The 27,952-nt window shown below is 38.0% G+C and overlaps 1 protein-coding gene across 1 annotated transcript; it reads left to right on the top strand.

Moving 5' to 3' along the window:
- The first annotated feature begins 1,076 nt into the window (after window positions 1-1,076).
- Window positions 1,077-27,497, top strand: LOC133516119 (saccharopine dehydrogenase-like oxidoreductase). Its single transcript, XM_061848850.1, has 9 exons — window positions 1,077-1,511; window positions 5,616-5,784; window positions 13,641-13,828; window positions 22,267-22,396; window positions 23,305-23,419; window positions 24,057-24,143; window positions 24,769-25,156; window positions 25,759-25,853; window positions 26,665-27,497. Exons 2-9 carry the CDS (start codon window positions 5,616-5,618, stop codon window positions 26,759-26,761), a joined length of 1,269 nt encoding a protein of 422 aa, XP_061704834.1. The 5' UTR covers window positions 1,077-1,511; the 3' UTR covers window positions 26,762-27,497.
- Window positions 27,498-27,952: the final 455 nt, after the last annotated feature.

The raw sequence follows: 27,952 nt of genomic DNA, 5'->3' as shown, positions 1-27,952 counted from the left end.
ACGACGTCGTCCCATAAACGCTGGCGGCAAGGTTTTTCGGGTACAGGCGGATCAGAGTTAAAAGCCTTCCAAGCCGACAAAGCATCGGCGGCATAGGGTATTGTGACCTTGGCACCATCTAACGGTAAAATTTTAGTGACAAGATCCACAACCCCAGCCGCCGACGCAAGGAAGGCAGGAAGGCTCACGTCTCGTGAGCGCCGTATACCCAATCCGCCATTGCGTATTGGTAAAGAGGCCTGGTCCCACTGGTCCGAATTGAGGGACACATTTAAAAGACACTCAGTAGATTCTTTCAGCGCCAGGTCAAAGGAGTCCATGTGTGTGGGGTGAAGCCAAGTAGGCACTGTGCGTAAGAAGTAGGTGATCCTCGGAACAGCAAAGCAGGATCTTAACAAAGTCAGACCTACATGCGCCGAGAGATTACTAAGCCTTTCTCTTGCTGATAAGAGAAGTTGCTCTCTTGTCTTAAAAGCTTCAGGAACAGCATCGGGAAATATAGGGGAACCTAAGAGATTAAAGTTTTGACTAGATAGCTCTTTGAGACCAGGTAGTAGGTTGCGAAATGAAGATAACGAGGCATGAGAATTGGCGCTGCAGGGAAAGAATTCGCATTTATTTGTGTTGACTTCGAGTCCCAAATTACGGAGGAGTGGGAGAAGTGTGAGCAAGTCTTGGTGTACTTCTTCGGGCTTACCACCGAGAGTACCGTCATCTAGATACCAAACATTTAAAGGAGATTGAGGACCAGAAATTACTTTTTGGATGGCGAGGCTAAAGATCAGGGGGCCGAGCGGATCCCCCTGTTGAGCCCCAACCTGAGACTGGATGAGGGACTCATTGAAGAAAAGTTTGGACGGAGAAGAGTAAACTTGGTGTAGGAAAGGGTACAGTAGTGGTATTTTGTCTCTAACTTCGGACAGAAGTACATCCCGCTCTTTTAAATTCAATATTTACAAAAATATGGTAATTACAGGTCCCCTAAAAGTAGTTTTAACATGTTTTTTTAATTCAAAAGAATTTATTGGGATACAATTCTGCCCTAAGATTTGTAGATGGAAACAACCCTATTGCGGGCATTTTTCTCTGTTACTCTAATTACGCCTTGCTTAATTAGGCCCCCAGACTAAATTTGAATTTCACACCTGTTTCAACTGATAAATTTTATTTGACAGACTAGGAATCGCTATTCTGTTGTTAGTTCTGACATCTGTAGAGCCCTTAAAAAAAACACTACCTGTCAAGTTGTCCAATCACCAATCAGCTATCACCAACAGATCAACAGACAGCCGGCCGGCGCGGCGTAGTTTGATAATTAGTGTCATACTTCATAGTCATATATTTCAAGATTTTAATTCTTCTTTCGAAGCGCTGCTTAGTTTTTTCCTTTTGAATCCCGTCCCAGTCCGAGATACTTTATTATTATCTTTCTTTAGCTGACAAAGAGTTGAAACCTACTACGTCTGCACCGAGTAATTCTTGTGGTTATTTTAATTCCATAAATTTTTAAGGTAAGAGGTCACCTTCTGTTTAATTTGATTAATAAGATGAGATAATGCTTTGTAGTCTCTAAAATATATTTTTATACCCATAGAAGTGTCATTGAAGCGAAATACTTTGATAAATGTATTGTTTATATCTTTATATTCTGGCTTCCCAATAGTTTCACTACCGACCATCATTTTTAATTTATTTGTTTCTTGCTGTGAATTTCGCAAAATAAACTAGCATAAGCCCATTATTATAACTACTTGTATATTGGTTAACTAGCTTAATGGATGCTAAGATTTCTGTAAATAAATAGCTTTACTGACTTACCTACATTTATTGAAAAAGCTTATGAACATCAAATCAATGGTGGTTGGTGATTTTGTGTAGTTTCGTTTCGATTTAATTTAGTTCGTAGTCAATCTTAACATATTTTGTGACATTTAGAGGTATATTTGTGTGGGGAATTTGTAATTTTTTATTAGGTCCATGAAAATTATGACAATCTCCACATCTTTTGCTTGGATAAATCACATTATGAAATATCAGATGACTAAATACCTCTTGGTAGAACAATAATGTTTTGTTAGGTCAGGTCAAAATTCAATTTACTTATATTCCATTATAAGCATAGGAAAATCATAAAATATGTGTAGGTCTATATGTTTGATTGATTGATTGATTTATTTATTGGTAAAATTGTTGTTTTACAAGTCAGGATTACATTAAATATTTACATAATAAGATTAAATAACTAATAATATTTACAAATTATAACATTTACAACTAAATCTTATAATTATGTATAATTAATCAAGCATTAAGATGACACTATTTTTACGCGTTAGTTATGAACTCCACGAAGAAACTCGTCAACGCTGTAGCATGCCTGTGCGATCAGCAGCGCTTTAAGTTTCTTTGTAAACACAGGATCACTTTCCGCTGACTTTATGGCAGGCGGAACCAAGTTGTAGATCTTGGCCCCAATGACACTGAGTGAATTCCTGAGCTTAGCAAGACGCTTTACGGGGGCAACCAACATTGGCTGTCTGCGGTTGTTATCACCACGGCTAGAATTGGTTTTATACCTAGCGAGGTTAGACCTGACATACTGGCACGCTGCCAATATGTAGACAGAAGGTAGCGTTAACACTTTATTGCGTACAAATAGTTCTTTAGCTGGGTGGTCGTGAGGTTTCCTAGATATTATCCGCAGCGCCCGCTTTTGTATTTTGAATACCTTGTCCCGACCCGAAGCCAAGCCCCAAAGGTCGACACCACGGATTAAAATCGAGTGGAAATATCCAAAATAGGCCTTTCTTAGGTTATCTACCGATAGGGTGGGCGCAAGCCTGGACAAAGCAAAACACGCTGACGAAAGCGAATTGCATAACTGATCAATGTGAGGGGACCACGTAAGTCCAGAGTCGATTAAGTATCCAAGATATTTAGTTTGGTTTACTTGTGGGACTTCAATATCATTTATTTTAATATTTAGCTGCAATATGTCAGTGCACCGTAACCTAAAGTGCACAATGTTTGTTTTGTCTAAGTTGAGGAGCATTCCGTTAGCGGTGAACCACTTATCTATCTCTATCATGGTTTGACTCAGTTTTGATACTAGATCATCAATGTTTTCAGCGTGTACTATAATGCATGTGTCGTCGGCATAAATAACATATTCGGGCTCATACGACGCGGATGTAATATCGTTGATTAGCATGAGAAATAGGTTGTTTCCCATGCTTGAGCCCTGGGGTACCGCGCAGCTGCCTACTGGTTCCAGTAGAGACCTTACATTCTGGACGTAAGTACTTTGTTTACGGTCTTTTAAAAAGGAAGCGATTGTGTCATGGAAGCTACCATCAAAGCCATACAGAAATAGTTTCTTAAGGAGGAGGGAGTGGTCTATCATCTCGAACGCGCGCGACAAGTCACAGAAGACCGCTGCGACCCGCCGCCCGCCCTCGAGGTGGGCCAGCACCCGCGCGACCACATCACGAGCCGCGTCCGATGTCGATCGGCCAGGTTGGTATGCATATTGGTGACAATTCAATAAGTCGTTTGTGCGTATGTGATGCATAATTTTTTTACATAACAAACTTTCAAATACTTTTGATATAACTGGAATTATTGAGATTGGGCGGTAATTTTTAAGTTCGTGCATGTCACCTTTGCGTTTATAAACAGGTTGAACTTTTACTTGCTTTAGAATGTCAGGATATTCACCTATCTCAATACATTGGTTAAACAACATTAATAGTAAGGATATAACGACTGGAGGGAGGTAGTCAAGTACGCGGGTTGACATGTCATTTATATCTTTTGTGTCTTTTCGTTTTATACTTTTCCATACCTTTATTATTTCTTGTAAAGTGAAATGTGTGAATTGGAATCTCGGGGGCAATTTTGTTAAGTGTTTGACCAAGTATTCCAAAGCGACGTCACTACACGGTTGCCTATTGTTTACATTTGTATCAATGTAGTAATGATTAAGCAGCGCGGCGGCTGCCGCAGCTCGAGTATCGCCACAGTCATCGCCCAACCCGTTGACGAGTACGTCAAGCGCCGCGCTCCTATTTTTATTGTCACTACAGGTTTCGGACGATATTACGCGCCAGACGCTGCGACACATGTTATCACCCGAGTTCTCAATAATGCTATTTACATGACAACGTCGTGCGTCTGTTAGCTTTGACCAATACTGAGACTCATATGCCAATAACTCGGAATGCAGCCCATTATCATTGGGGTTTTGCGACAATTTGCTTTTGATATTTTGAATATCATTACGTAGTTTCTTTGTGGATTCATTTACCCACGCACGTGCATGGGACTTTATTTGCTGTTTTTTTAAAGGAAAATGTATGTCAAAGTAATGCTTAATAACATGCAGTACTGATTCTAGCTTTTTTTGAGGGCACTTACTCTTGTTTAGCACACTATCCCAGTCATGGTTATTGAGGCCTAAGGTAAAACTACGTTTATTACTATCACTAACCACTCGCCTCAAGGTGTGTCTAGTAGAAAATTTACTTTTTTGCACTTGCACAGTAACACATATGCACAAGTGGTCAGATAGATGCAGATCTAAGCTAGATACGCCTTTTACATTATTTTTGTGCATATTGGTATAGATGTGGTCAATACATGTTTTTGAACTGTTCGTGATTCTGGTAGGAGCATTGCTTACAGTTTTAAACCCATATTGACACAATGTATTTATTAGGCATTGTGTATTATTACATTTATCCAGTAAATCTATGTTTATGTCTCCTACTATTATAACATTGTAATTTTTAATAGCCTGTAAACTAAGTATTTCATCCAGTTTTGAAAAAAAAAGTGAAATATCTCCACTTGGAGGTCTATAAATGCATACAATGATTAGCTCTAATCCGATGCACTCGACAGCGCAGGACTCAAATTGCATCTCTACCGATAGGTCCTTTACTTCAGTTCGTTCCATGGTTAAAATATTTGACTTCACATATATACAGGCTCCTCCTCCATGGCGAGTCGGTCTTGAGTAGTACGCACGTAGGCTGTAGTTTATTATATTTACTGATGATACCTGATTTGTTCGTAGCCAATGTTCGGTCAGGCATAGCACATCAACATTTTTATTAATCTGGAGCTCGCATTCAAGTTTGTATGTTTTGTTCGCAAGTCGATTTATGTTCTGGTGCCATACGTTGATTAAGTGATTATGATTTCTTATTGTGGGGATAGCTTGGCTAGGGGCCCTCACTGCAGCGCGTGTCAGGACAGGGTTGGCCGGGTGTTGTGTTTGTGCGATGGACTTGTTCGAAAAAAAGCTGCATTGTCAGAGCTTTTTGTGGTACTTTTCTGCGGGCTATTTTTGGACGGTAAATTTACAATTATATCTGCTATGTTTTGGAGAATATTTTGCACTCCATTATTGTTAACTTTTCCAGATCGAGATAAGAACTGGTCGTGATTTAGCCATGTGTCTAGAAAGGTAGCGTATTTGTAAGTCATAATGTCATGACATAGCAGGTTGTTAAAAAGTTCTACCCTTCGGTTGTATAGCAGTGATCCATGGATGTTAGTAGGCGCAGCTATTATAATATTTGCCACATAAATAATAATTGTAATTTCAACAGATGTCACGTCTTGATATAGTGGTGTTTGGGGCCACAGGCTTCACCGGCAAGAAGGCAGTTGAAGAGTTGGTCCGTGTTGCCAAGAAGTACCCAGGCCTGACATGGGGAGTGGCTGGCCGTTCACAGTCTAAGTTGGAGACCCTTATGGCTGATATTGGAAAATTGACTGGTAAGGAAGAATTTAAATACTAAATGGATGTAATTAAAAAAATTGTGCTCATTTTAATTATTGATTCCTTAATTGTGGGCCTTTGAGTGCCACATTGACCTAGCAGTGATCAATTGTGACAGCCCTTTAAAGTTCAATACTAATGCCTGTTGAATCCAGGAAATTCCAGATTCTTTGGGCCTTAAATTCCTTAGTATAAAGTTATCATATTCATATAAATGATTGAGTATTTTTTGTTACAATGAAATGTGAAAACCTTTGAATTCACCCATATATATGTTAATTTTATTTGAGCACAATAAGTACATACAATACTCTAGTTATAGTAATATCAAATCATCATTTCCTTGTCCATGTGACACTTCCTCAAGGAACCTTCATCTTTGATGTACCTATTTAATATTTTGTCTTATTCATGAGTGTATAATTGTAGGTTAACATTTCTTCACCACCTATTCACTGGTTACTAACACAAACATGAATCAACATTATATATCTACATCTATTACCTGCAATTGTTTGTGTGGTTGCATTGCATGGGCGGATGTTACAGATAAAAACCATTGCAAAATAACCAATACTTAACATAGTTCATCAACTTTATAAAACAGTAAGATATTTGTAACAATTATGAACTTGTAAAGTGAAGTACAATAGAAATTGCAAATCATGTAAACAAACCAATGTACCTTCATTACTTTTGTAATCTCACACTTTTTATGGACAACCATGACCTTTTCAACAGTTAATATACTTAAGTACTTAGATATTTTATTAATATAATTTTTTTGTTAAAAGTTCATTATTATAATATTTCAGTGAAAACGAACTTCATAAGAATTTTAGGTTATAAGTACATAATATGTAAAATGCTTACAAAATCGGTCATATTAGTTAACATTATTTGAAATTTCTATTGAACTTGAACACTTTATATGCAACTTGTAATGAGTATTTAAAAAAGTCATTAATATGTATGTAAGTATGATTGACGGCAACTCAAACCTTTTACCAACTTAGCACTCTAGCCCAAAGTAATAAAGTTTTATATTCGACGTCAACCATAGTTATCGTTATACGTTAATATAATATTCGATTTTAGCTTGAAGTGTGAGAATGCATAAACAATGGAGTGATTGACAATCTAAAATTTTGTTAATAGACAATTGTCATCACTATAAATCTCACATTATTATTCATGCAAATTAATAACTAGCATTGGAATAACTAACACATTATTTAGTGTATGTGTGACAAACATGCATACATATAAAGTAATCTAGGTATTATATCTTAACAACCTACATACTACATACAAACTTTGATAACTTTTGGTCGCAAAATTCGCATTATCGCAACGCAACCTATAACAATGTGGGCAACCTATAATTTAACTGATAAACACGAGTTTTATCGTCGTTTTTCCGATAATGATTATAATGCATGATGAAGTGAAGGTAAGATACCTTTTAGACCGCTGACTGGACGACACATGGCGCTCGCCGCGTGCGTCCGTCCAGTCCGCGGCCTAAAAGTATGCATTTTATCAGGTGCTCTTTGGCACATATATGGATGTATTAGGTATACACACATACTGGTCATTCTATTAACACAAGATTATACCAACTTGTAATAATATTATTATAGGAATAAAAAAGTTTTAATGAACGATCATGATGACGACCGGTTTGGCCTAGTGGGTAGTGACCCTGCCTACGAAGCTGATGGTCCCGGGTTCAAATCCTGGTAAGGGCATTTATTCATGTGATGAGCATGCATATTTGTTCCTGAGTCATGGGTGTTTTCTATGTATTTAAGTATTTATAAATATTTATATATTATATATATCGTTGTCTAAGTACCCTCAACACAAGCCTTATTGAGCTTACTGTGGGACTTGGTCAATTTGTGTAATAATGTCCTATAATATTTATTATTTATTTATTTATTTATTATTTATTTATCTAATAAACATTAATTACTTTGACATGATGGCTAAATGCTCCAATTTTATTATCTGGGAGCATGGTAGTGTCCCAGCCAAGACGAGCAAAGCGAAGCGCAAGGGCACTACCTGCCTTTTCTCGAAGCGCTTCGTCGTTTTTTTGAACCCTCATAACTTGAGTTTGGATGAAACCAGATAATGTCATAAAAAAATTCAATTGCATAGCTCTCATACTTTAGATTTTATTCATATCTTTCTTAGGATACTTTCTGAAGTCCTGGTAATATATATTTTGACTAATGTGTAGAGTTTGTGAAGTTAGGGCCTGTAGAGTTAGAAGCATGGCTCTACAAGAGATCTGATAACTTTTTGACAGTGCGAGCCTTATGGTATAGTCTTGGCAACATTTTACATGAAAATAGGTATACAAAACAGTTTTTTTTTAATATATAACCTAGTCCTTGACACCCATCAAAAACATTTTCATATTTGGGGCGGCATAACACTCTGAAGTTGACTGACGATTCCATTAGTTGTGCGGTTGTTATTGCTGCATATCAGAGGATAAAATACAGGGAAGTTTTCCATTGCGCGGGAGTTTATTTTGAAACCGAACTGGAAAAGCAACACGCTTAAAATAAATCTTTAACTACCGAATCGACTACTTTATCGGCCTTGTGTTACATGTAGTATAAATACGACTTTGGCAGATACTGACCTCTACAAGGGCAAAATATAACTTTTTATGGTTGCGAAGTCAAAAAGGAGCCGTTATAGTTTCACAATGTTTGACGGTTTGTCCGGGCACTGGTTACCATCTGTATTATAAGTGTACATTTATTATGGTTGACTAGGGTGTGGTTTGACATTTCGTGGTGTGACGTGTGACTGATTTGTATGAAGCTAAAGCAACTCATGTCTCTCACATTTTGGATAATACGCGTCCTTAGGGTACTACTAGCCGCATGCCAACGAGCGGGTCGTAAGCTTGTTTGCCATCATCAGGCGTGGTATAAAACTTCTTAAGGATATCGCTATTTCAACACTGGTCGTAGATGACGCAATACATGCTTGGAATGTAAATACCGACTATAATTATGACTGACACATCAGCCTAGAAACGTTGGCCTAATAGCGTAATCAGTGACTTGTTCATTGTTGTTCTCACTTGGCTTTATTTATTACATCTAAATTCCACCTGTTAACTATTTACGATAAGTAGGTAAGTCCAAACCTCAGTAAACTAGGAAAGTAGAGAGGTGCCTTTTGTTTTCTACCTCATTCAGTAATTTACCTATACATAGTTGTATTTAGGTACTACTTTTTTTTTTTTTTTTTTTTTATACCACGACGGTGGCAAGCAAGCATACGGCCCGCCTGATGGTAAGCAGTCACCGCAGCCTATGGACGCCTGCAACTCCAGAGGTGTCACATGCGCGTTGCCGACCCTTTAAAAATCTGTACACTCCTTTTTTGAAGAACCTCATACTGTAGACCCTCGGGAAAACCTCGGCAGGTAGCTCATTCCACAACCGGAGCGTGCGCGGGAGGAAGTTCCTCTTAAACCGCACGGTGCGTGACCATTTAGGTTCTAGGGTGTGAGGATGAACATCCTGCCGACGGCGGGCGGTGCGGTGATAGAAAGTAGCCGTGGGCATCATGTCAAACAATTCTTCAGAGCACAGCCCATTGTACAAGCGGTAGAACACACATAAGGAGGCAAAGTCTCTCCTTAGACTTAAAGGTTCAATACCGCTTGTGAGTTTGGGATCGTCGACGATTCTTACAGCACGTCTTTGAACTGAGTCGAAGGGCCCAAGCTGGCATCCAGGTGCTCCTGCCCAAAGGTGACAGCAATACTCCATATGGGGTCTCACTTGCGATTTATAAAGTAGCAGTCTTTGCCCTGGAGTAAAGTATCGCTTTGCTTTATTGAGCACACCGAGTTTTTTAGATGCCAGCGCAGCCTTCCCTGCCAGATGACTACGGAATTGGACGTCACTGGAGATGTCGACACCGAGGATCCTAATACTCCCTGACATGGTAAGGGCTGTGCCTTGGAACTGTGGGACCACAGTAAATGGGGTTTTCTTAGCGGTAAACGCGCAAACTTGTGTCTTTGTGGGGTTGAACCGGACTAAATTATCCCGACCCCACACCGAAACTCTGGATAGAGTACTCTCAATATCCGACACAAGGTTTTCACGGCTCTCCAGCACCTCAGAACGAGGGATGTTAGCGCGGCCTGTGTAAAAGGCATCCCCAGTGCTATCGTCCGCATAGCAATGAATATCGCCGATAGACAACATGTCATTGATGTGCAGCAGAAACAGCGTTGGGGATAGCACAGAACCTTGCGGAACGCCAGCGTTAATGTCTATGCTATCAGAGCAGCTTCCGTCTACTACGGCTCGTATGCGTCTGCCGGACAAAAAGCTAGCGATCCACTCGCATAGACCCTCCGGCAGTCCATATGATGGTAACTTCGACAAGAGACCCCGATGCCAGACCCGATCGAACGCCTTCGCTATATCCAGGCTAACTGCCAATGCCTCACCTTGACTCTCAATGGCCGAGGCCCAGCGGTGTGTGAGATACACTAGAAGATCACCAGTCGAGCGACCATGGCGAAAGCCATATTGGCGGTCGCTGATCAGATCGTGTTCCTCTAGGTATCTCAGGAGTTTCGCGTTAATTATACGCTCCATGACCTTAGAGAGAAGGGAGGTGATAGCGATAGGCCTGTAATTCGATGTATTTAGGTACTACTCTGTAATGTTTAGCTAAATGTTTACTTACCTATACATATAATTAGTCTGATCTTTATTCCTACGAAATAAATGTAAACCAAGTCGTAACCGGTTAAAAAAAACTTTTGTAGCATTTGAGATATTTAAGGAGAAGAAGAGATGTATGGACTCTGTAAATGTCATCTCGCTCTGTATGGTAGGGCACAGCACAGCGGATGTCATTCCAAATCTAGATCAGAGCCCAACTGGGGAAGTACCATCTTACAGATAGCTGCAGCCAAATAACACTAGACCCTTACTCATAGTGTTGTGTTCCTACCGGTGAGTAAGGTGCCAGGGCTATAACCGCGAAAATCGAAGTTCTTCAATTTTTCACTGCCACTCTAATCACTTCTTAGAGCTCCTGTTGACTTTACTAGTGACATAAGTTTGTTAACGTTCATTTTAGGCTGGTACCGGTGATCCCGGTTCTACTAGGTATATGGGTAATTCCACGAGACTGTAACGTCAGTTACCAATTCTTTCATGTGTTCTTACATTAATTAAGCAAATTTAAGTGTATGTCTGGCGTAACCCTACAGGTAGATATCTGGATACTTAAATTTGCTTAATTAATGTAAGAACACACGAAAGAATTGGTAACTGACGTTACAGTCTCGTGGAATAACCCATATAATACTGGTCCTGAGGGGAATACGCCTAGAGATCACCTGACATGTTGCTTTGACAGTGACGCCGGGGCGGGCCGGGCGCGTAACAAGGTATGATCGCGCGTCTTGGCTATACAGGGTGATTCATGAGACGTGAGCAGGATTAAGCATACACAATCAGTAAATGTTAATGAATCGTTCACCATCATATTTAAGTAAAACAATCACGCTTTTTATCTGGTATTTAACTTTTTGTTAAGGACAAATTTGATTATCTACAATCATGGACACCCTACAACACTTAATTAAGAAAGATAAAACCTCTTTAACCGTTATGACAGCAGTTTGATTATGAAGAAAACAAAATGTCACACTTGCGTGAGATACGATTTTTCAAAAGTAACCAGACTCCGATGACATTCAATTTGTCACTTGTTATGGATAAAACAAAGAGGGTGACCATACATGGCGTAAATAAATCAAAACTATTTTTTTTGAACAGTAAAAAATTAAAGAACGTTAATCTCACAAATACTGGTACGAAACAGTTGCTTATAACTTACTGAATGCTCAAGCTTGATCCTGCTCACGTCTCCTGAATCACCCTGTATACTTTTGCTGTAATTTGTTTACCTAAATTAAGATTTATTTTTGTTGACTCGTAGGAAAAATATTGTATGCAACGTTGTATAAGTAGGTCAAAAAATTCTCGTGGCGTATTCCTTTACAATGTTCGCCTACGCCTTCGGCTCCGGCTCACATTGTAACTCACGCCACTCGCCTTTTTTGACCCTTCTTATACAACTGTTGCATAAAATACTATAATACACACGGGTACCAATAACATGACTTAAAATAAATTTTACAGTACATATGGGGCTACTTTATAGCACTAGTGCGAGAAGTAGCATATTATGTTACTGTGTCGAACATTTAAAGGGCCATATGTACTGTAAAACGTTGTACGATACATGTGCGAATAGGTAATTCGCAACTCGTGTCGATTTAAAACACTCCCTTCGGTCGTGTTTTAATTTATCGCCACTCGTTTCGAATTTCCTATTTTTCGCACTTGTATCGTAATGTACTATTATCTGGTCATGTAATTGAAACCCATCGCCAGTCGTATGCCGCTGACTTGGTGCCAATGTATAAACATGTCCTAAAATATAAGTATAAGATACCTACGCAAGTAAAGTTTGTATATAAGGCTGATGGTCTTCCACAGTCGAATTAGAAACGGAATTCATTATCTGAAATTGTAGTCGGAATTCCGGTACTTTGCCTCTCACGTCTTAAAAATTACGATTGATTAGTTGTCTCTCGAACGTGTAGAAGTCTTTCCTCTCTCACAAATTTCAATTGAAAAAAACATAATGTACATGCGGCGAAAAACGAAAATATGAATTTTAGTTATTATTTGCCTCTATCGCTCTTGCATATTTGAGAGATAGAAAGGCAAATAAAGAAATTTCTATTTTCATTTTTTCTGGTAGGCCCCCTGATTCCGGCGTATGTGTGCTCTTGTATAGATAACATTAATCATAATCTTCATTGTCATATTCTGAATTCATAACGTTTGCTAGAATAATTTTAACAGATCAATATGAGAAATTCATAATCTGAAATAATCCGGATGTGTGTGGAGAATAGCTAAATTGTACCTTTGCATTTTAGTGTGATCGGAATTCTTAATTGATTAACATAACTTTTAATTTAACTGAAAATATAAACGGCTTTATTGTGTGGGTTTTCAAAATTGTCTAAGTAGTTTTAATGCTTTAAGTTTCATATTGAGTAACGAGTGTAAACGACCAAGTATTATTAAATATTAAATATTATATAAATATTATAGAACATAATTACACAAACTGACTAAGTCCCACGGTAAGCTCAATAAGGCTTGTGTTGAGGGTACTTAGACAACGATATATATAATATATACATATTTATAAATACTTAAATACATATAAAACACCCATGACTCAGGAACAAATATCCATGCTCATCACACGAGTAAATGCCCTTACCAGGATTTGATCCCGGGACCATCGGCTTCATAGGCAGGGTCACTACCCACTAGGCCAGACCGGTCATCAAATTATTGAATAGTATCTAGTACAATTTCGGTATCTGGCAATAAATATTTCATATTCAAACCTACAGAAAACAATAAACATGTAAAATGTTTCATGGATAACATTTAAATTATTTAACCAACTATTCGCCTAAATCGTACTGATGGCAGTCCCTTGGAAAAAAAACTTTTTACCAATGTTAATTTAATTCCAGAATGCTCATTTTCATACTTAATGTAGCCAAGACACTGAACTTTTATATGCATATTCAAACACACTGGTAATTTATAACCGACTCTCGCCTACAAACTTATACAGTTGCACAAATAAGTCCATTGCTTGCTAAGACCAGGAAATCGGTCTTATTTTACTCAGTTATGATTTCGCATTGATGCGGGTATAACTAAATAAAGCCCTTGTACATTATTCACAGGTGAAAATCTCTCCAGTATCAAGATCATAGTAGCAGATGTGTCCGACGAAGAGTCCATCAAGCACATGTGCGAGCAGGCGCGAGTGATCGCAAACTGCTGCGGTCCATACAAGTTGTATGGCGAGCCAGTGGTCAAAGCGGCGGTCGCCACTAAGACGCACGTGGTCGACGTTAGTGGGGAGCCGTTTGTAAGTACCTACCACTCTTTATGACTACATTTGTACAATTAGCATACAACCTGTACGCCGAACCGGCAACAAAAAGCAGCGGTCGCTACTAATACGCAAGTGGTCAATGTCAGCGTGGAGCCCTTACCCTTAGTGAGAACCACTCTTTATGTGACTATACAGACATCGCCAGTTGCCGTGGCCCGTACATCTGAGCAAATACCATTTATTTAAAATCCTCACCAAAAGAATATACAATGTAATGTGTTTTATTTATGCCAGACGAATATTACAAATAAATTTATCATAAAAATTAACCTCTCTACATAATGTCGCAGTCTAGACGTCCTTTAAATAATTTAAATTATTGTTTGTCGTTATAGGTACAGTCTACAATTCTACATCCACATTTTATTCCCTTACTCCATTGAGATAATGTTGAAAAAAGATGATTATGAAATTGTCGTAGACCGTACAATGTGACCTTCACTATATCTACCACGTATTACTGTGGAAACAATAGGTGACCTAAATGACCTGTCTCGCGGTAGAAAGACTAGCAAGCAGGTTTAAGGGATCGCTCATATAGTTATTCAGTGCTGTCACCAGCAATATAATATCTTGTATAAATGATCGCTCAATATTATATGACGTTCTCTCATGGCTCTATAAATATGATTGTGATAGATATTTTTGCCCGTTTAGCCGTGTGACCTTACTTATTATGGATGGAACATTCACACTCCGGCAGATGGCACGCTTCTAACCGCAAAGCTTAGGGTCTCCCCACACATATCGACGCGGAATCGGCAATGTGATAATTCGTCGCCGACTGATGTGAGCAGAATGTAAACGTTTCCTTATAGGCAGTATAGTAATTGTAATATTGCCTTATGGGAATCTAGAATGTTCTATAATATGGTGATAATCATGACATAACTTTCTGGTAGGACTTGTTGTTATTTATTGCAAAAAGATATAGGAAACTGCCGTGGTAGGTAACAATACCTACTATTATAAACATTTATCAACGATGGAATCGACGATAATTATTTTAATTCCCACTATGATTACCAGTCAAATGACAATCAACATGTGACACTGCTTTTAGAATAATTGCAACTGGAATTATTCCGAGTTGGTTCATGGCCATTTATTCGTTCTTTTACATGGGATCTTCTGACATGTCAGACTTTTGGGCAAACATGAGAATATTATGGCACTGGGTTTCTCCAACGTCGGTAATAGTCGGGTACTTTACAGTTATTTGGTTATTACTCGTAGGTTTTCTTAAAATAAGTTATATTTCTTAGCGACGACAGAAATTGTGAAATAAAATGAAATTCTGCACCTATGTTTGTTTGTTTACGACCAGTTTGGCCTAGTGGGTAGTGACCCTGCCTACGGAACCGATGGTCCCGGGTTCAAATCCTGGTAAGGGCATTTATTCGTGTGATGAGCATGGATATTTGTTCCTGAGTCATGGGTGTTTTCTATGTATTTAAGTATTTATATATTATATATATCGTTGTCTAAGTACCCTCAACACAAGCCTTATAGAGCTTACTGTGGGACTTAGTCAATTTGTGTAATAATGTCCTATAATATTTATTTATTTATTTATGTACAAAACTAGCGACGAATAATGCAAAAAATACGCTAGCTTCTAAATATGTTGTACTTTATTTATCAACAATTTACCTACGCCTTTCGTATAGATATAACAAATAATTATCAAGTCGTAGAACAATACATAGGTATACTTGTGAGGTGGACGGCAGACTCATGATATTCTATCATCGTCAAAGCCTGGAAAAAATAGTTATTACTCTTTAGTTGGTCCTCGTACAGTCGCTATCACTGTAGATAGATACATCGGAATCGAACGAACCAGAGCGCCTTGCCAAGATGCCACTCGTTTACGCCGTTTACGTAGCGAACGACACGCTAATGTCTCTGTCGCACTAATATGGAAGAGATTACCGTTCCGTTGGCTTCGGCGCGTTTGCGACAGAAACAGATTGGCATCTTGGCAAGGCACCCTGGTGTCAGATCAGGCCTTATTGTTTAGGTAGGTACAATGTACATGTTTTCAATATTCTTCTGTATATATGTAGTTAATGGCGATTGTATATAATTAATTATTTACATACTTAACTCCGAGATGCGGCGTCGCACCAATGTGCAAAACGTCAGACACGTCATTACCAAATTAAAATGGGACTGGGCGGGACATGTTGCCAGACAGAGTGATGGCAGGTGGGCCAAAATGTTAACCGAATTTTGGCCGCTTTCAGACGAAATAAGTGCCTGGCGTCCGTTGGCTCATTGGGTGGACGACATTGGGAAGATGGCGGGACACTTCTGGATGAGATTGGCTCAGAATCGGGATAAGTGGCGTACTCGAAGAAGCCTATGCTCAGCAGTGGCCGATAAAAGGCTGATATGATGATACCTAAACTGTGTGCCAAACTACTTACTGCCCAATCCGTGTACTAAAATTACAGTTAGATTGGGTTGTAAATTGGCGAATCGAACTGTCATTTCAGTATCTAGGCTTCTAGGTTATAAAATAGGGCTTAGGCGTAGTCAGCTTGCGTTCATAGCCAAGAACGCCATGCAACACATCCATGTGGCATGCTTCCATAGCCACTTACCATTAGGTGGCCAATATGCTTGTTTGGCACTACTGTAAAGTTTAAATCTGTTTATGAAACTAGTTCATTGAAGTAGAGCAAGTTCCATAGTATACCACATATATTCTATACCGCTCTATATCGGTCTCATTCGGTAATTCTGTCTGGTAGTGATTGAAGGTCAACTTCGATGTGTATGCGTCATGTAGTGGCTACGATCGGAATGATAATTTTGTTTACATTCGCTGCATTTATTTAATATAAAACGGAAACTTATTACCTTACTTATTACTCAAGTGACGAAATAAAACAACAGAATATGATTAAGGTGGTTCGACTAGGTTACCCAAAGCTTAAACCTCACTAGATGGCGCCACAATTGCAAATTTTGAGTTTTAATTTTTTTGTGGAGTAGTCTTGGTATTTCTATACTGTAAATTATGTTTAGCGCACTCTTTAAATAAATATTGAACTATTACAACAAACATTGAACACTTCATTGTACAAAAACTACCCCTTAATGTCGACAGAATGTTTCTTGACTCTATTTCTAAGTATCACTCACACATTCAAACAGTCTTACTGGGATCCTTGTAGTAGACAATTTGGCACAGCGTGAGTAGGCTTCAATAGCGTTGCGGTATGTACGTGGAAATACATGCAAGAGGATGTGGGTTCGAGACTCATTAATTTATTTTTGTTATCAGTATTATCAAGTACCTATTATTAATAAATTATTTTATGAGAAATATGAGCGTTTTCCATAAAAATATTAAAAATCTGATTCTCACACATCATGATATTTTTGGTTTCTTCCAACTCAGAATCACTAGCATAATCAATCCTTGTGCTAAAAAAACCCGAAAATTTGTATTGAAATTTTAGTTTTACACTGAAATTTCTTTCACACTAAAATGTGACGTAATGCTATGGATATTTTAGGATATCTTTTTTTAATGCTAGGGTGGAGAAGATTCTAAGTAGAATGAACCTAAGAAAGTCCAAATTTGTAAGTCAGATTTTCCGGTATTTTTTTCAAAAAAAAAACGCTGTTTTGTTCTAAAATTAAAGCAATCACTTACTGCCCAGCCTTTAAAAAAGCGGCCAAGTGCGAGTCGGACTCGCCCATGAAGGGTTCCGTACCATTTATGACGTATTAAAAAAAAACTACTTACTAGATCTGGTTCAAACCAATTTTCGTTGGAAGTTTGCATGGTAATGTATATCATATATTTTTTTTAGATTTTTCATTCTGTTATTTTAGAAGTTACAGGGGGGGGGGGGGGACACACATTTTTTCACTTTGGAAGTGTCTCTCGCGCAAACTATTCTGTTTAGAAAAAAATGATATTAGAAACCTAAATATCATTTTTGAAGACCTATCCCTAGATACCCCACACGTATGGGTTAGATGAAAAAAAATTTTTTTTTAAATTTTTATAACGTATTAAAAAAAACTACTTACTAGATCTCGTTCGAACCAATTTTCGGTGGAAGTCTGCATGACAATGTATATCATATATTTTTTTTAGATTTTTCATTCTGTTATTTTAGAAGTTACGGGGGGGGGGGGGGGGGACACTTTTTACCACTTTGGAAGTGTCTCTCGCGCAAACTATTCAGTTTAGAAAAAAATGATATTAGAAACCTCAATATCATTTTTAAAGACCTATCCATAGATACCCCACACGTATGGGTTTGATGAAAAAAGATTTTTTGAGTTTCAGTTCTAAGTATGGGGAACCCCCAAAGTTTATTGTTTTTTTTTCTATTTTTGTGTAAACATCATAATGCGGTTCATAGAATACATCTACTTACCAAGTTTGAACAGTATAGCTTTTATAGTTTCGGAAAAAAGTGGCTGTGACAGAATCGGACAGACAGACGGACATGACGAATCTATAAGGGTTCCGTGTTTTGCCATTTGGCTACGGAACCCTAAAAAGTAGGTACTATTTTACAGTAGAATTAAAACATTTTTTTACCATACATTTAATTAAATTACAGTGAGATACAAAATTGCATGGCCTTCTATTTATAACCATTATAAAAAGAAATGAGATATTTACCATGTTTGTTTATATTATTGATTTCCCGATATTTTGACACAACTAGAAGTTTCACACAATGCCTAGAGATAGAAAATTATTTATTTATTTTATTTATTGTCAATTTCATTCAACGGATCACATCATATCCAATTTATGTGTTTATGTATTGCATTGTTTTCTACCTAGTTGGTTATTAAATTCTGTTACTGCAATAATCTTTATCTACATAAAATATACCAACGAAAGTTTAATAAAGTATATATTAAAATGAAGTACACAAAATCAGGAATTACATATGACAATATCATTCAAAATCGCCTCCTCTGGCTTTGACACAGGCCCTCAAACGACGAGGCCAGTCATCAATAGCGGCACGCACGATTGTCATGTCTAATTCCGTCACTGTCTTAACTATAGCCCGCTTGAGGGAGTTAAGATTTGTGTGGGGTTTAGCACAGGCTTTCTCCTCAATAACCTGCTATATGGCATAATCCAGGGGATTAAGGTCCGGGCTGGAGGACGGCCAGTCTTCGTGGGCAATAAAGTCAATTTTGTTCCTTCGAAACCAGGCTTGACTTGTTCTTGCCTTATGTGCAGGAGCCGAGTCCTGTTCAAAGATCCATGGCTGGTTTTGAAATAGGGTGTGTCTTAAGGGCTTCACTATTGGTTCGAGAACGGTTTCCAGTTTCCGGTTTTCACACCTTTTTCACAGAAATGAACCTGTGTTAGCCCTGAGTATGACACACCCAAAATCATGTTTGGCAGGTGCCCACATTTGTGCATCGCAATAGGGTTGTTTCCATCTACAAATCTTAGGGCATAATTGTATCCCAATAAATTCTTTTGGATTATAAGAACATGTTAAACTACTTTTAGGGGACTTGTAATGACCATATTTTTGTAAATATTGAATTTAAAATATCTTTTGGCACACGTCACGTGACCAAACTCGTAACGTCATTGAAGATTCTGATGACGTCACAACTCTCGGATTGACACTGTTGACAGTTAGGCGATTAACAACAAATGATAAATATCAGTTGACAGTTCGTATCTTCTACGTGTGTATGTAGTTATGTGTCAAACCATAAACTGTGACGTCACACAATTTTCAAAGAGCGTTTTGGGCGCGAAAGCATCTGTCAAAATATATTTTGTTAATTTAACATATTTAAAGCCGTTTTTAGTATAAAAACTGAATTTTAAGACAACTTTTAGTTAATATAGAAAGTAATACAAGCGTTTCAAAAAATTGGAATACGATTCTCTTTTAGGCCCCAATTCATTATAGATACGACGAGATAAGCGTTATGTGTGGTATATAATTATAGCTCACAAATCCACCACATTATGTCATTTTTTATTTTTTCGGTAGCATTTGTTTTAACGGAAATAAAGAGGTTGCAAATCGAGTAACAGAACTTCAGAACAGATATCATTTGATACTTACCAGTCGCTTTTCGGTGAAGGAAAACATCGTGAGGAAACTGGACTAATCCCAACAAGGCTTAGTTTTACCCTCTGGGTTGGAAGGTCAGATGGCAGTGGCTTTCGTAAAAACTAGTGCCTACGCCAAATCTTGGGATTAGTTGTCAAAGCGGACCCCAAGCTCCATTGAGCCGTGGCAATATGCTGGGACAACGCTAGGAAGAAAGAAAGAAATCGAGTAACAGAACTTAGTAACCAACTAGGTATAATAGTTATGATGTAAATGTCCATATCATGTTGGAGTCATATATGTATTAGCCAACTAATTATTCAAGATCAATACACTTAGCTCCCTTAGGTATTCGCCTAAGTACAATCTCGGGCAAAATTGAGTTTTATAAAAGTGAACTAGTTTCTAGGTCATATTTTCTATGAATTGGTCATTTTTGTAGACTCCAATTACAGTTACACTTTTCTTGGTTTTTCGCGGACCAGAATATCGATGATTTTTGTAACTTGATTTAGACGTTGCTATCATTTTTAAACCAAAAACACATAAAATCACAATTCAGAACATGCGGCAGCGTTGTTTTCTATCAAGTACCTCAAGCAGCTACCGGGAAAATCGAAATTCGTCAATTTCGGGCATTTTTCTCTGTCACTCTAATTACGTCTTAGTGAGAATAAAAGAGAAAGATCCCCGCAATTTGCGAATTTCGGTTTTCGCGGTAGGCCCCAGGTCCTGTCAAGTTTCAGCAGTGTTGCCAGGTGAGCGGAAGAGAATTATCGTATTTGAGTGTCAATATTATTGTACCGTTGAAAAAAATATCGTACGCCAATCAAAAAGGCAGCCCCTAAAAATGTCTAGCAAAATAAGCTTAAATTTTGAAATAATAATAAAAAAAATACAATTTTCGTCTAAATTGCGCAAAAAATCTGTTTATGTTTGTGTATTTTTGGGATAGACTCAAACGGTATACAGGAAATTGTGACATTTTAAACTTTAAACTTACACCAAGGAGCCGAACACCCAAAAGATACTAATTTTAGCCTATATCTGACAGAAAGTGTCATATTTTGCTTCAAGTTACTAGACCTTTAAGGTGGCATCATACAAGCGCTGAAATTATAGTACTTTAGTGTACGATAATGCTCTTTGGAACATTACGTCATACCGGGGCCCAAATTATCGTACATGTACGACAATTATCGTACGCCTGGTCACACTGAGTGTCAGTGTCGACAGAGTCAGCTAAAAACGCGTCAAACATCGCAACGTCGCGCCGATGGCCGCTCGAGGCATGGAGTGGCAACGTCGCAATGTATTTGTACACGACATTTGTCACACACACATGAGTAAAATTTATAAAAATATAACGTTGATTATTGCATGATTTCTGTATGAAACAAAGTTTTTCTATTAATTTAGCGCAAATGAATATTCGAAAGTAGATAGATGCGCAACTATTTATGTAATAATATTGTGTAATTAATTAAAAAATAGCGATTGTTTTTTGTATGAAAATCGAACCACCTTAATGTGTTGTTTTATTCATCATCATACAAACTTTAAACGTATGTATATTGTTATTGTTATTTATATTATAATTAAATTACAAATATAATAATATATTATATTCAAATGTACAATGAAATTAATGGCACACTCATCTTGCTAATTATGTACAGTCAGCAATTCTATCAACTTAGCACCTTTGCGTACAAATTCTAATTTCACTGCAGGGTGGTAACTTTACTCTGCAGCTGCCTGTGGTGTGGCTGTTATCTTAAATAATAAAATACCTTTCTCGAAGGCAACAAAAATCGGAACAAAGACGCTGTAGGTAATTTAGGTACGCTAATTAATTTAGTTGTAATAATGATTAGAAAACTTACGTGATGAGTAGGTAGAGGTGGCCTTGCTAGCATGACGCAATCCACATCATAAAATCATGTTTTGGGTATATTGCGTCATGTTATTTTGTTTTTGCAAAGACTGTTTTTTTTATGTGTACTCAAAAATAATAATAAAGTAACATACATTGCCGTTATGCGTAATTATTACTAAATCCGTATATTGAGAAGAAATAACTATTAAATCGACCCTTGATTACATAGGTATAGGTATTTCTCTATCTTCAGTGGGCTTACTGATTTGATCAGTGATAAACTAGTGCATGTGTGAGCTGAAGATATACCCCTTCTCTAATGGCTTTGCTATTTTGAAAAAAAAAAAAAACTATATAAAAAACTGAATCGAGTTTTTTTGAATATATAAGTAATTATATAGATTCGCTTCGCTCAGTCAAAAAGGAAATTACAAGACTTCGTATTATGATTCCAGTTCATCGAAACAATGCAACTGAAATACGACCAGGCTGCACGAGAGGCTGGCGTGTACATCGTGAGCGCGTGCGGCTTCGACAGCATCCCCAACGACATGGGACTCGTCTACATGCAGCAAAACTTCGACGGTAAGCTTAACCTAATATGCTTACAGCAAAGAGAATTTGAAATAGAGGTGGATTGTCAAAGAAAATTTTGTAGCCACAGTAAATTTACTGACATCTTTCTACACATGATTAAAACTTTTAGAACGCTATTTGACTTTGAACCTTATTCTTACACTGATATGTGTTAAACTTGTTAATATCAAAAAGTGGCGCCATTTTACCCGGCATCGGCTAAGGGTTGTGGTGCCATCTCTCGAAACGATGCCGCCATACCTTTGGCCTTTGATCTATTAAATGGCGCCACTTTTGATGATATTTAACAAATTTTACACATATCAGTAAAAAAATAAGAATCATGTGTCGAAAAATACAAAATTTTCTTTGAAAATCCACCTCTATTTCAAATCCTCTTTGGCTTACAGCTAGGTTATTATGTAAGTAACCGATATTAGGCTCCCTTTACTACATTATAAAGGAACTTCATGATCATCCTTCCGTCCGATTTCGACCATGGCGATCACTTCGACTCCTAGTTAGTTCAGCGCTCATGCGCCCTAAGATAGCTGAAGTTGCCGATCTTCGAGGTGAACCCCCGTGCACATTGAAGGCACGTGAGGACACCAGCCACGTAGTGGTAGTGAATGGAAGCAGGCTGGCGTGTTCTCAGCTCGTCGCGTTTAGCGTCCTGTACACCGTCACAATACGATATATCGATGATAATCTAAGACTATTAAGAGTCGGTTGCACCAAACCGTCTGTCACCGTTAAAGCGTTCGCTAAATTTTATTGTATGGGAAGTTTCATACCTCACTGCTGTCTGACGTTGATCAGGCCGCTAAATGTCGTGCAACTGGCCCTTAATCTCGTTCTTCCCAGTAAAGATTAATAACTTTACTCTTGTCCTGATATTGTTCTAATCTGTTTCCCAGGGACTCTGAACTCTGTGGAATCTTACTTGAGCACGGAAGTGGCGCCGGAGTACAACAGTGAGGCTGCCAAGAACGGTGTCATACACTATGGCACTTGGGAATCTCTTGTGAACGGGTAAGGCGAGGAAGCAATTATTTATTTAAGTACATTAATAGAACATTTTTTATACTACGTTGGTGGCAAACAAGCATACGGTCCGCAACTTCAGTGGAATTACATGCGCGTTGCCGACCCGAACTCTCCGCACTCTCGTTGAGCTCTGATGTTGTCTAGAAAATCGATGTTTCTTTGGAGCTGGTAGTCCTGGTCAGGATAATTAGAGTAAATATAAGGTTAGATACATTAACATAGCTATGGTATTTTGAAATGTTTTGTGGATTCGGTTATTTGTTAAAGATTAGGTATAATTAATTATGTTTCGGGGAGGTTTGGACGGCTAGGCAAGCATGTAACAATGTAACTTCTTTCTTTAGTCGACAATATCAACTCTATATGGGAAGAATAACCCCAAAATATAGTTCCATATAATATTATAGTAATTACATTTAGTATGCATAATTACTTTCGCCCTGTGTATAGGTCAATTTACAAGAGCTGACACGAATGGAGCGAATGAGTGAATGAAAATATCTATGTGTGTATAATCTTAACCAATTTCTATTTTGTTTATGATATTTTTAAACTCATAATTCATGATTTTAATACAAGATGGAAATGCGTAATACTATATGGTGTATTTCTTTGGTTCCAGAATTTGCAGCCGCAATAAGCTACCTGCACTACGGAAACAGTTGTACCCGGACCGTTTGCCGAGCTTCAAGCCGAAGTTACACCCTCGGTAACTGGGCATTCATTAGACACTGATCACGCTAACTTTGCATTAACAATTACATACATATAAGCTTACTAGACGTAACAATAAAACTGCGTGGTCCGACTCTACCTAACTTACATTAAATAACTGCTTAAGTCATTACTTATAAGGTTTGTCAATTCAATTACTACAGCGTATGGTGCCATAATAATCATAGGATCTTAGCTAATTCTTATCATCCATAATGCGGACGTGTTACACGTTATTGTGAACCAGTGTGACCTCTAAATTACAAATTTTACATATTTGCGCGCCTAGAGCTTCTTCGAACGGTATTGGACTAATATTATTATTCCACGAAATTTCAAGTCGTATGGGTAACCATGGCAACACACGAATAATATTAGACTAATACCGTTCGAGAAATGGGCCCTTAGGTACAGTCAGCGTCAAATACTTCGTAGCAGTCAAAGTGGCCAAATAGTTCGGTACACCATACTAAATATATGGTGTACCGAACTAGTTGGCTACTTTGGTTGCTACAAAGTATTTGACGCTGACTGTACCAGATTTCGGTAACAATTGAGAATATACTGCGAAAATAATAAAAATAAAAATAGCAAGCTTTAATAATTGTTGTCCTTTTCAGTGGCATCGTCCACAAGCAAGACGGCAAGTACTGCCTGCCGTTCCCCGGCTCCGACGCGTCCATCGTGTACCGCACGCAGCGCCACGCGTACGAGGTGGAGCACAAGCGCCCGGCGCAGTTCAAGCCCTACGTCAAGCTGCCCTCGCTGGTCGCCACGCTGCTCACGTCGCTCGTCGCCGCCGTCCTGCTCCTCATGGCCAACTTCTCGCTCACCCGGGCGCTGCTGCTGAAGTACCCGAGGCTGTTCTCCGCGGGCACGGTGACTCGCGAGGGCCCGACGGACAACGTGATGAATAACACGTCGTTCATGTTCGAGCTGTATGGCGAGGGGTGGGAGAAGGGCGCCGACGTGGACGCGACCAAGCCGACTAAGAAAGCTGTAGTCAGGGTAATTTTTCCGACCGTGAACATCAGTTGTGCCACCTAGAAAAATTCGTAACTGTGCGGCCGAATATTCGAATATCAAAATAGGTCAAATATTCGACAAATTCGAATAATCGAATTGCAAGCCCTACATGTTATGCAGAGGTAACACCCGCCAGGGTGTAACAACAATTGCGAGTTCATGGAAGCGATGGAGTAAATTCTGAGCTATGGAATATATAAAAAAAAGACTATTTTTTTTTTAAATATTCCATAGCTCCCCAGAATTTCTGCACCGGGTGCTACACGCTAGCTACGCCATACCGCTTCGTCAAAAAAAAAGTAAATCTGTTTATTTCATAAAAAAAAAAAATACATTTTTGCAAACTTCCTTCTTCCTCGCGTTGTCCCGGCATTTTGCCACGGCTCAAGGGAGCCTGGGGCCCGGTTGACAACAAATTTTTGCAAACTACTAATCTTAAATTAAAAGAGACTACGCATGTAAAAACTCGCGGTGTGTAGGCAAGAGTTGGTCAGTGTTATGTGTTAAGGTCCTTTCAATTCGTGATAATAACGTTTCATTTATCGCAATTTGTACTTATATTTATATTTGACTGTTTACGTCAGGTAAAAGGCGTTAACCCTGGCTACGGAGCAACAGTCACCGCACTGATCTACTCGGCCATCACCTGCCTCAAGGAACATGACAAGATGCCTGGCGGGTAAGTACATGGATATCTGCAGTTCAGAGGAATACTAAGACGCGACGTGACACTATACGTAGTGCGGTTGGATTCACAACTTAGTTAACGCATTATTTAGCAGTTGTAGATTAACCCCCTTATTCATAAACGTCTACTAAAGTTGACAAGCCGTTAGTAATCGTTTGTCCCTTTCATCATACCGATACGTCGGAAAGGGACAAACGATTATTAGCGGCTTGTCAACTTTAGTAGACGTTTATGAATAAGGGGGTTAGTGGCTAAAATATTTTTCATTATTTGCACACCGTAGTATTTCTGAAGTGCTCTGATATTTAGAATAAGATGATATTTGTAGAAAACGATTTGAAAGTGCTTGTTGCTAGGTCTACTTAAAAAATAGTTATTTAAGATACAAGTGCGAATAGTAGGAATCCGCACCTTTCGATAAACCCGAAGTAGACCCATAATCTCTTTATAATTTGCTATTGCACGGCTTTCGCGCGCGACATGTGAGAATGTGGCAGGTTGCTATCATCAATCTGCGTAAATCGATCATGCTAGAGCCTTTTTCTCGAGGATTATTCTTTTTACGACGCGTCTTAATAGATATTTAATATGTAGCTACCTCATTCATCGAAATCACTTCAATATTACGTAAGCGGTAGAGTCAGACCGAGCTAAATTGGCAGCAGAGCCAGCAGACGGTGCAAGTGTTGTTTTAAGCGTCAAACTTCTATGAAATAATGACGTTTACTTAACACTTGCACTTATCTTGGTCTGACTAATCACATATTTAGGCACTTAAATATTTTTTCTTCTTTATTTTTAGTGGCGGAGTGTTGACAACGGGAATCGCATTCGCCAAGACCGATCTCATCAAGAACCTTAACGAAAATAACCTCACGTTTGAATATGTTCAAAACTAATGTTACCGTTAAAGTTACCGTATAAATAGCAGTTAGATTTATTACAGCAGTGGTTAATGATCATATTAGATTAGACAATGTGATTGTAATGGAACACTCTGCGTTTAAAAATTATAGTTGTATGTGTATATGCCTTTATTTTTGTTTGTAGTATTTGCAGATTTTATATTAATGTTAGCTTCATGTATTAGGATAAAAAGTCAAATTATTGCAACATCAACTATAATTTGTTTTTTTTTTTTGCATTAGATGAAGGTAAGCTATCTTGACGTGTTTTTTATTGAAAACATTTGAAAAATAAGTCGGGGCAAATAATTATGTAACAATTATAACTGATATACGATGACTTTCATTCTTTTGCTTTCATAAGTCATAGTTACTGATTTTCAAAAAGCGTTTTAATAATATTCAATAATATATCGTCAAGATTGTTTACCTTTTTTCTAATGCCAAAAAACGAAGTATATATACTATAATATTATTATACGATAAGTTTATTACTATTTTATTCGATAGTAGGTACAAACAAGCATTTACCAACTTAATAATTGTTTATAGAGCTTATTAAGCTTATGTTATCGATAGTACAACAAGCATTTACCAAATAAAAAGATTTGTAGTCGTTTTTAATAGAAACATATTTTATGCTAAAGTAACCATTGTTTGTGTCATAATTGTAACTAATGTGATATCTACATGCATAAGGTAAAGGGCATTTAATAAACATTAAACATTATGAGATTTATTTTTTTATAACCCATAAACATGTTTATACAGGAGTCAACACACGGGTTGTCAACATTTTATTGCAGTAGTTCCTACACGACAATTCATAAAGAGAACAACCCATTAATGACTTCACTCTTCATAAGTAGTCTGACAGTCAGAATGGAGGATGTACTTTATTACGCTATGCTCCCGTGGTTATTGCTAAATTCTATAAAAGCCTAATTTTTGTACCTTTTTTCTAGCTTCATATTCAGTATAATAATATGAGCCATTTTATTTGTGGTTTCCAAGTTTTACTCATTTTATATTTTGCTTACACTTTTACAGGCGTTGTAATTTTCCACGTTATCAATCTCATTTTTAAGAAAAAGCGGCCAAGTGCGAGTCGGACTCGCCCATGAAGGGTTCCGTACCATTTATGACGTATTAAAAAAAACTACTTACTAGATCTCGTTCAAACCA

Source organism: Cydia pomonella, chromosome 3 (assembly GCF_033807575.1).
Source record: "Cydia pomonella isolate Wapato2018A chromosome 3, ilCydPomo1, whole genome shotgun sequence".
NCBI lineage: Eukaryota > Metazoa > Arthropoda > Insecta > Lepidoptera > Tortricidae > Cydia > Cydia pomonella.
The sequence above is the reverse complement of the archived record's forward strand: the minus strand, read 5'-3'. Positions and strand labels throughout refer to the sequence as shown.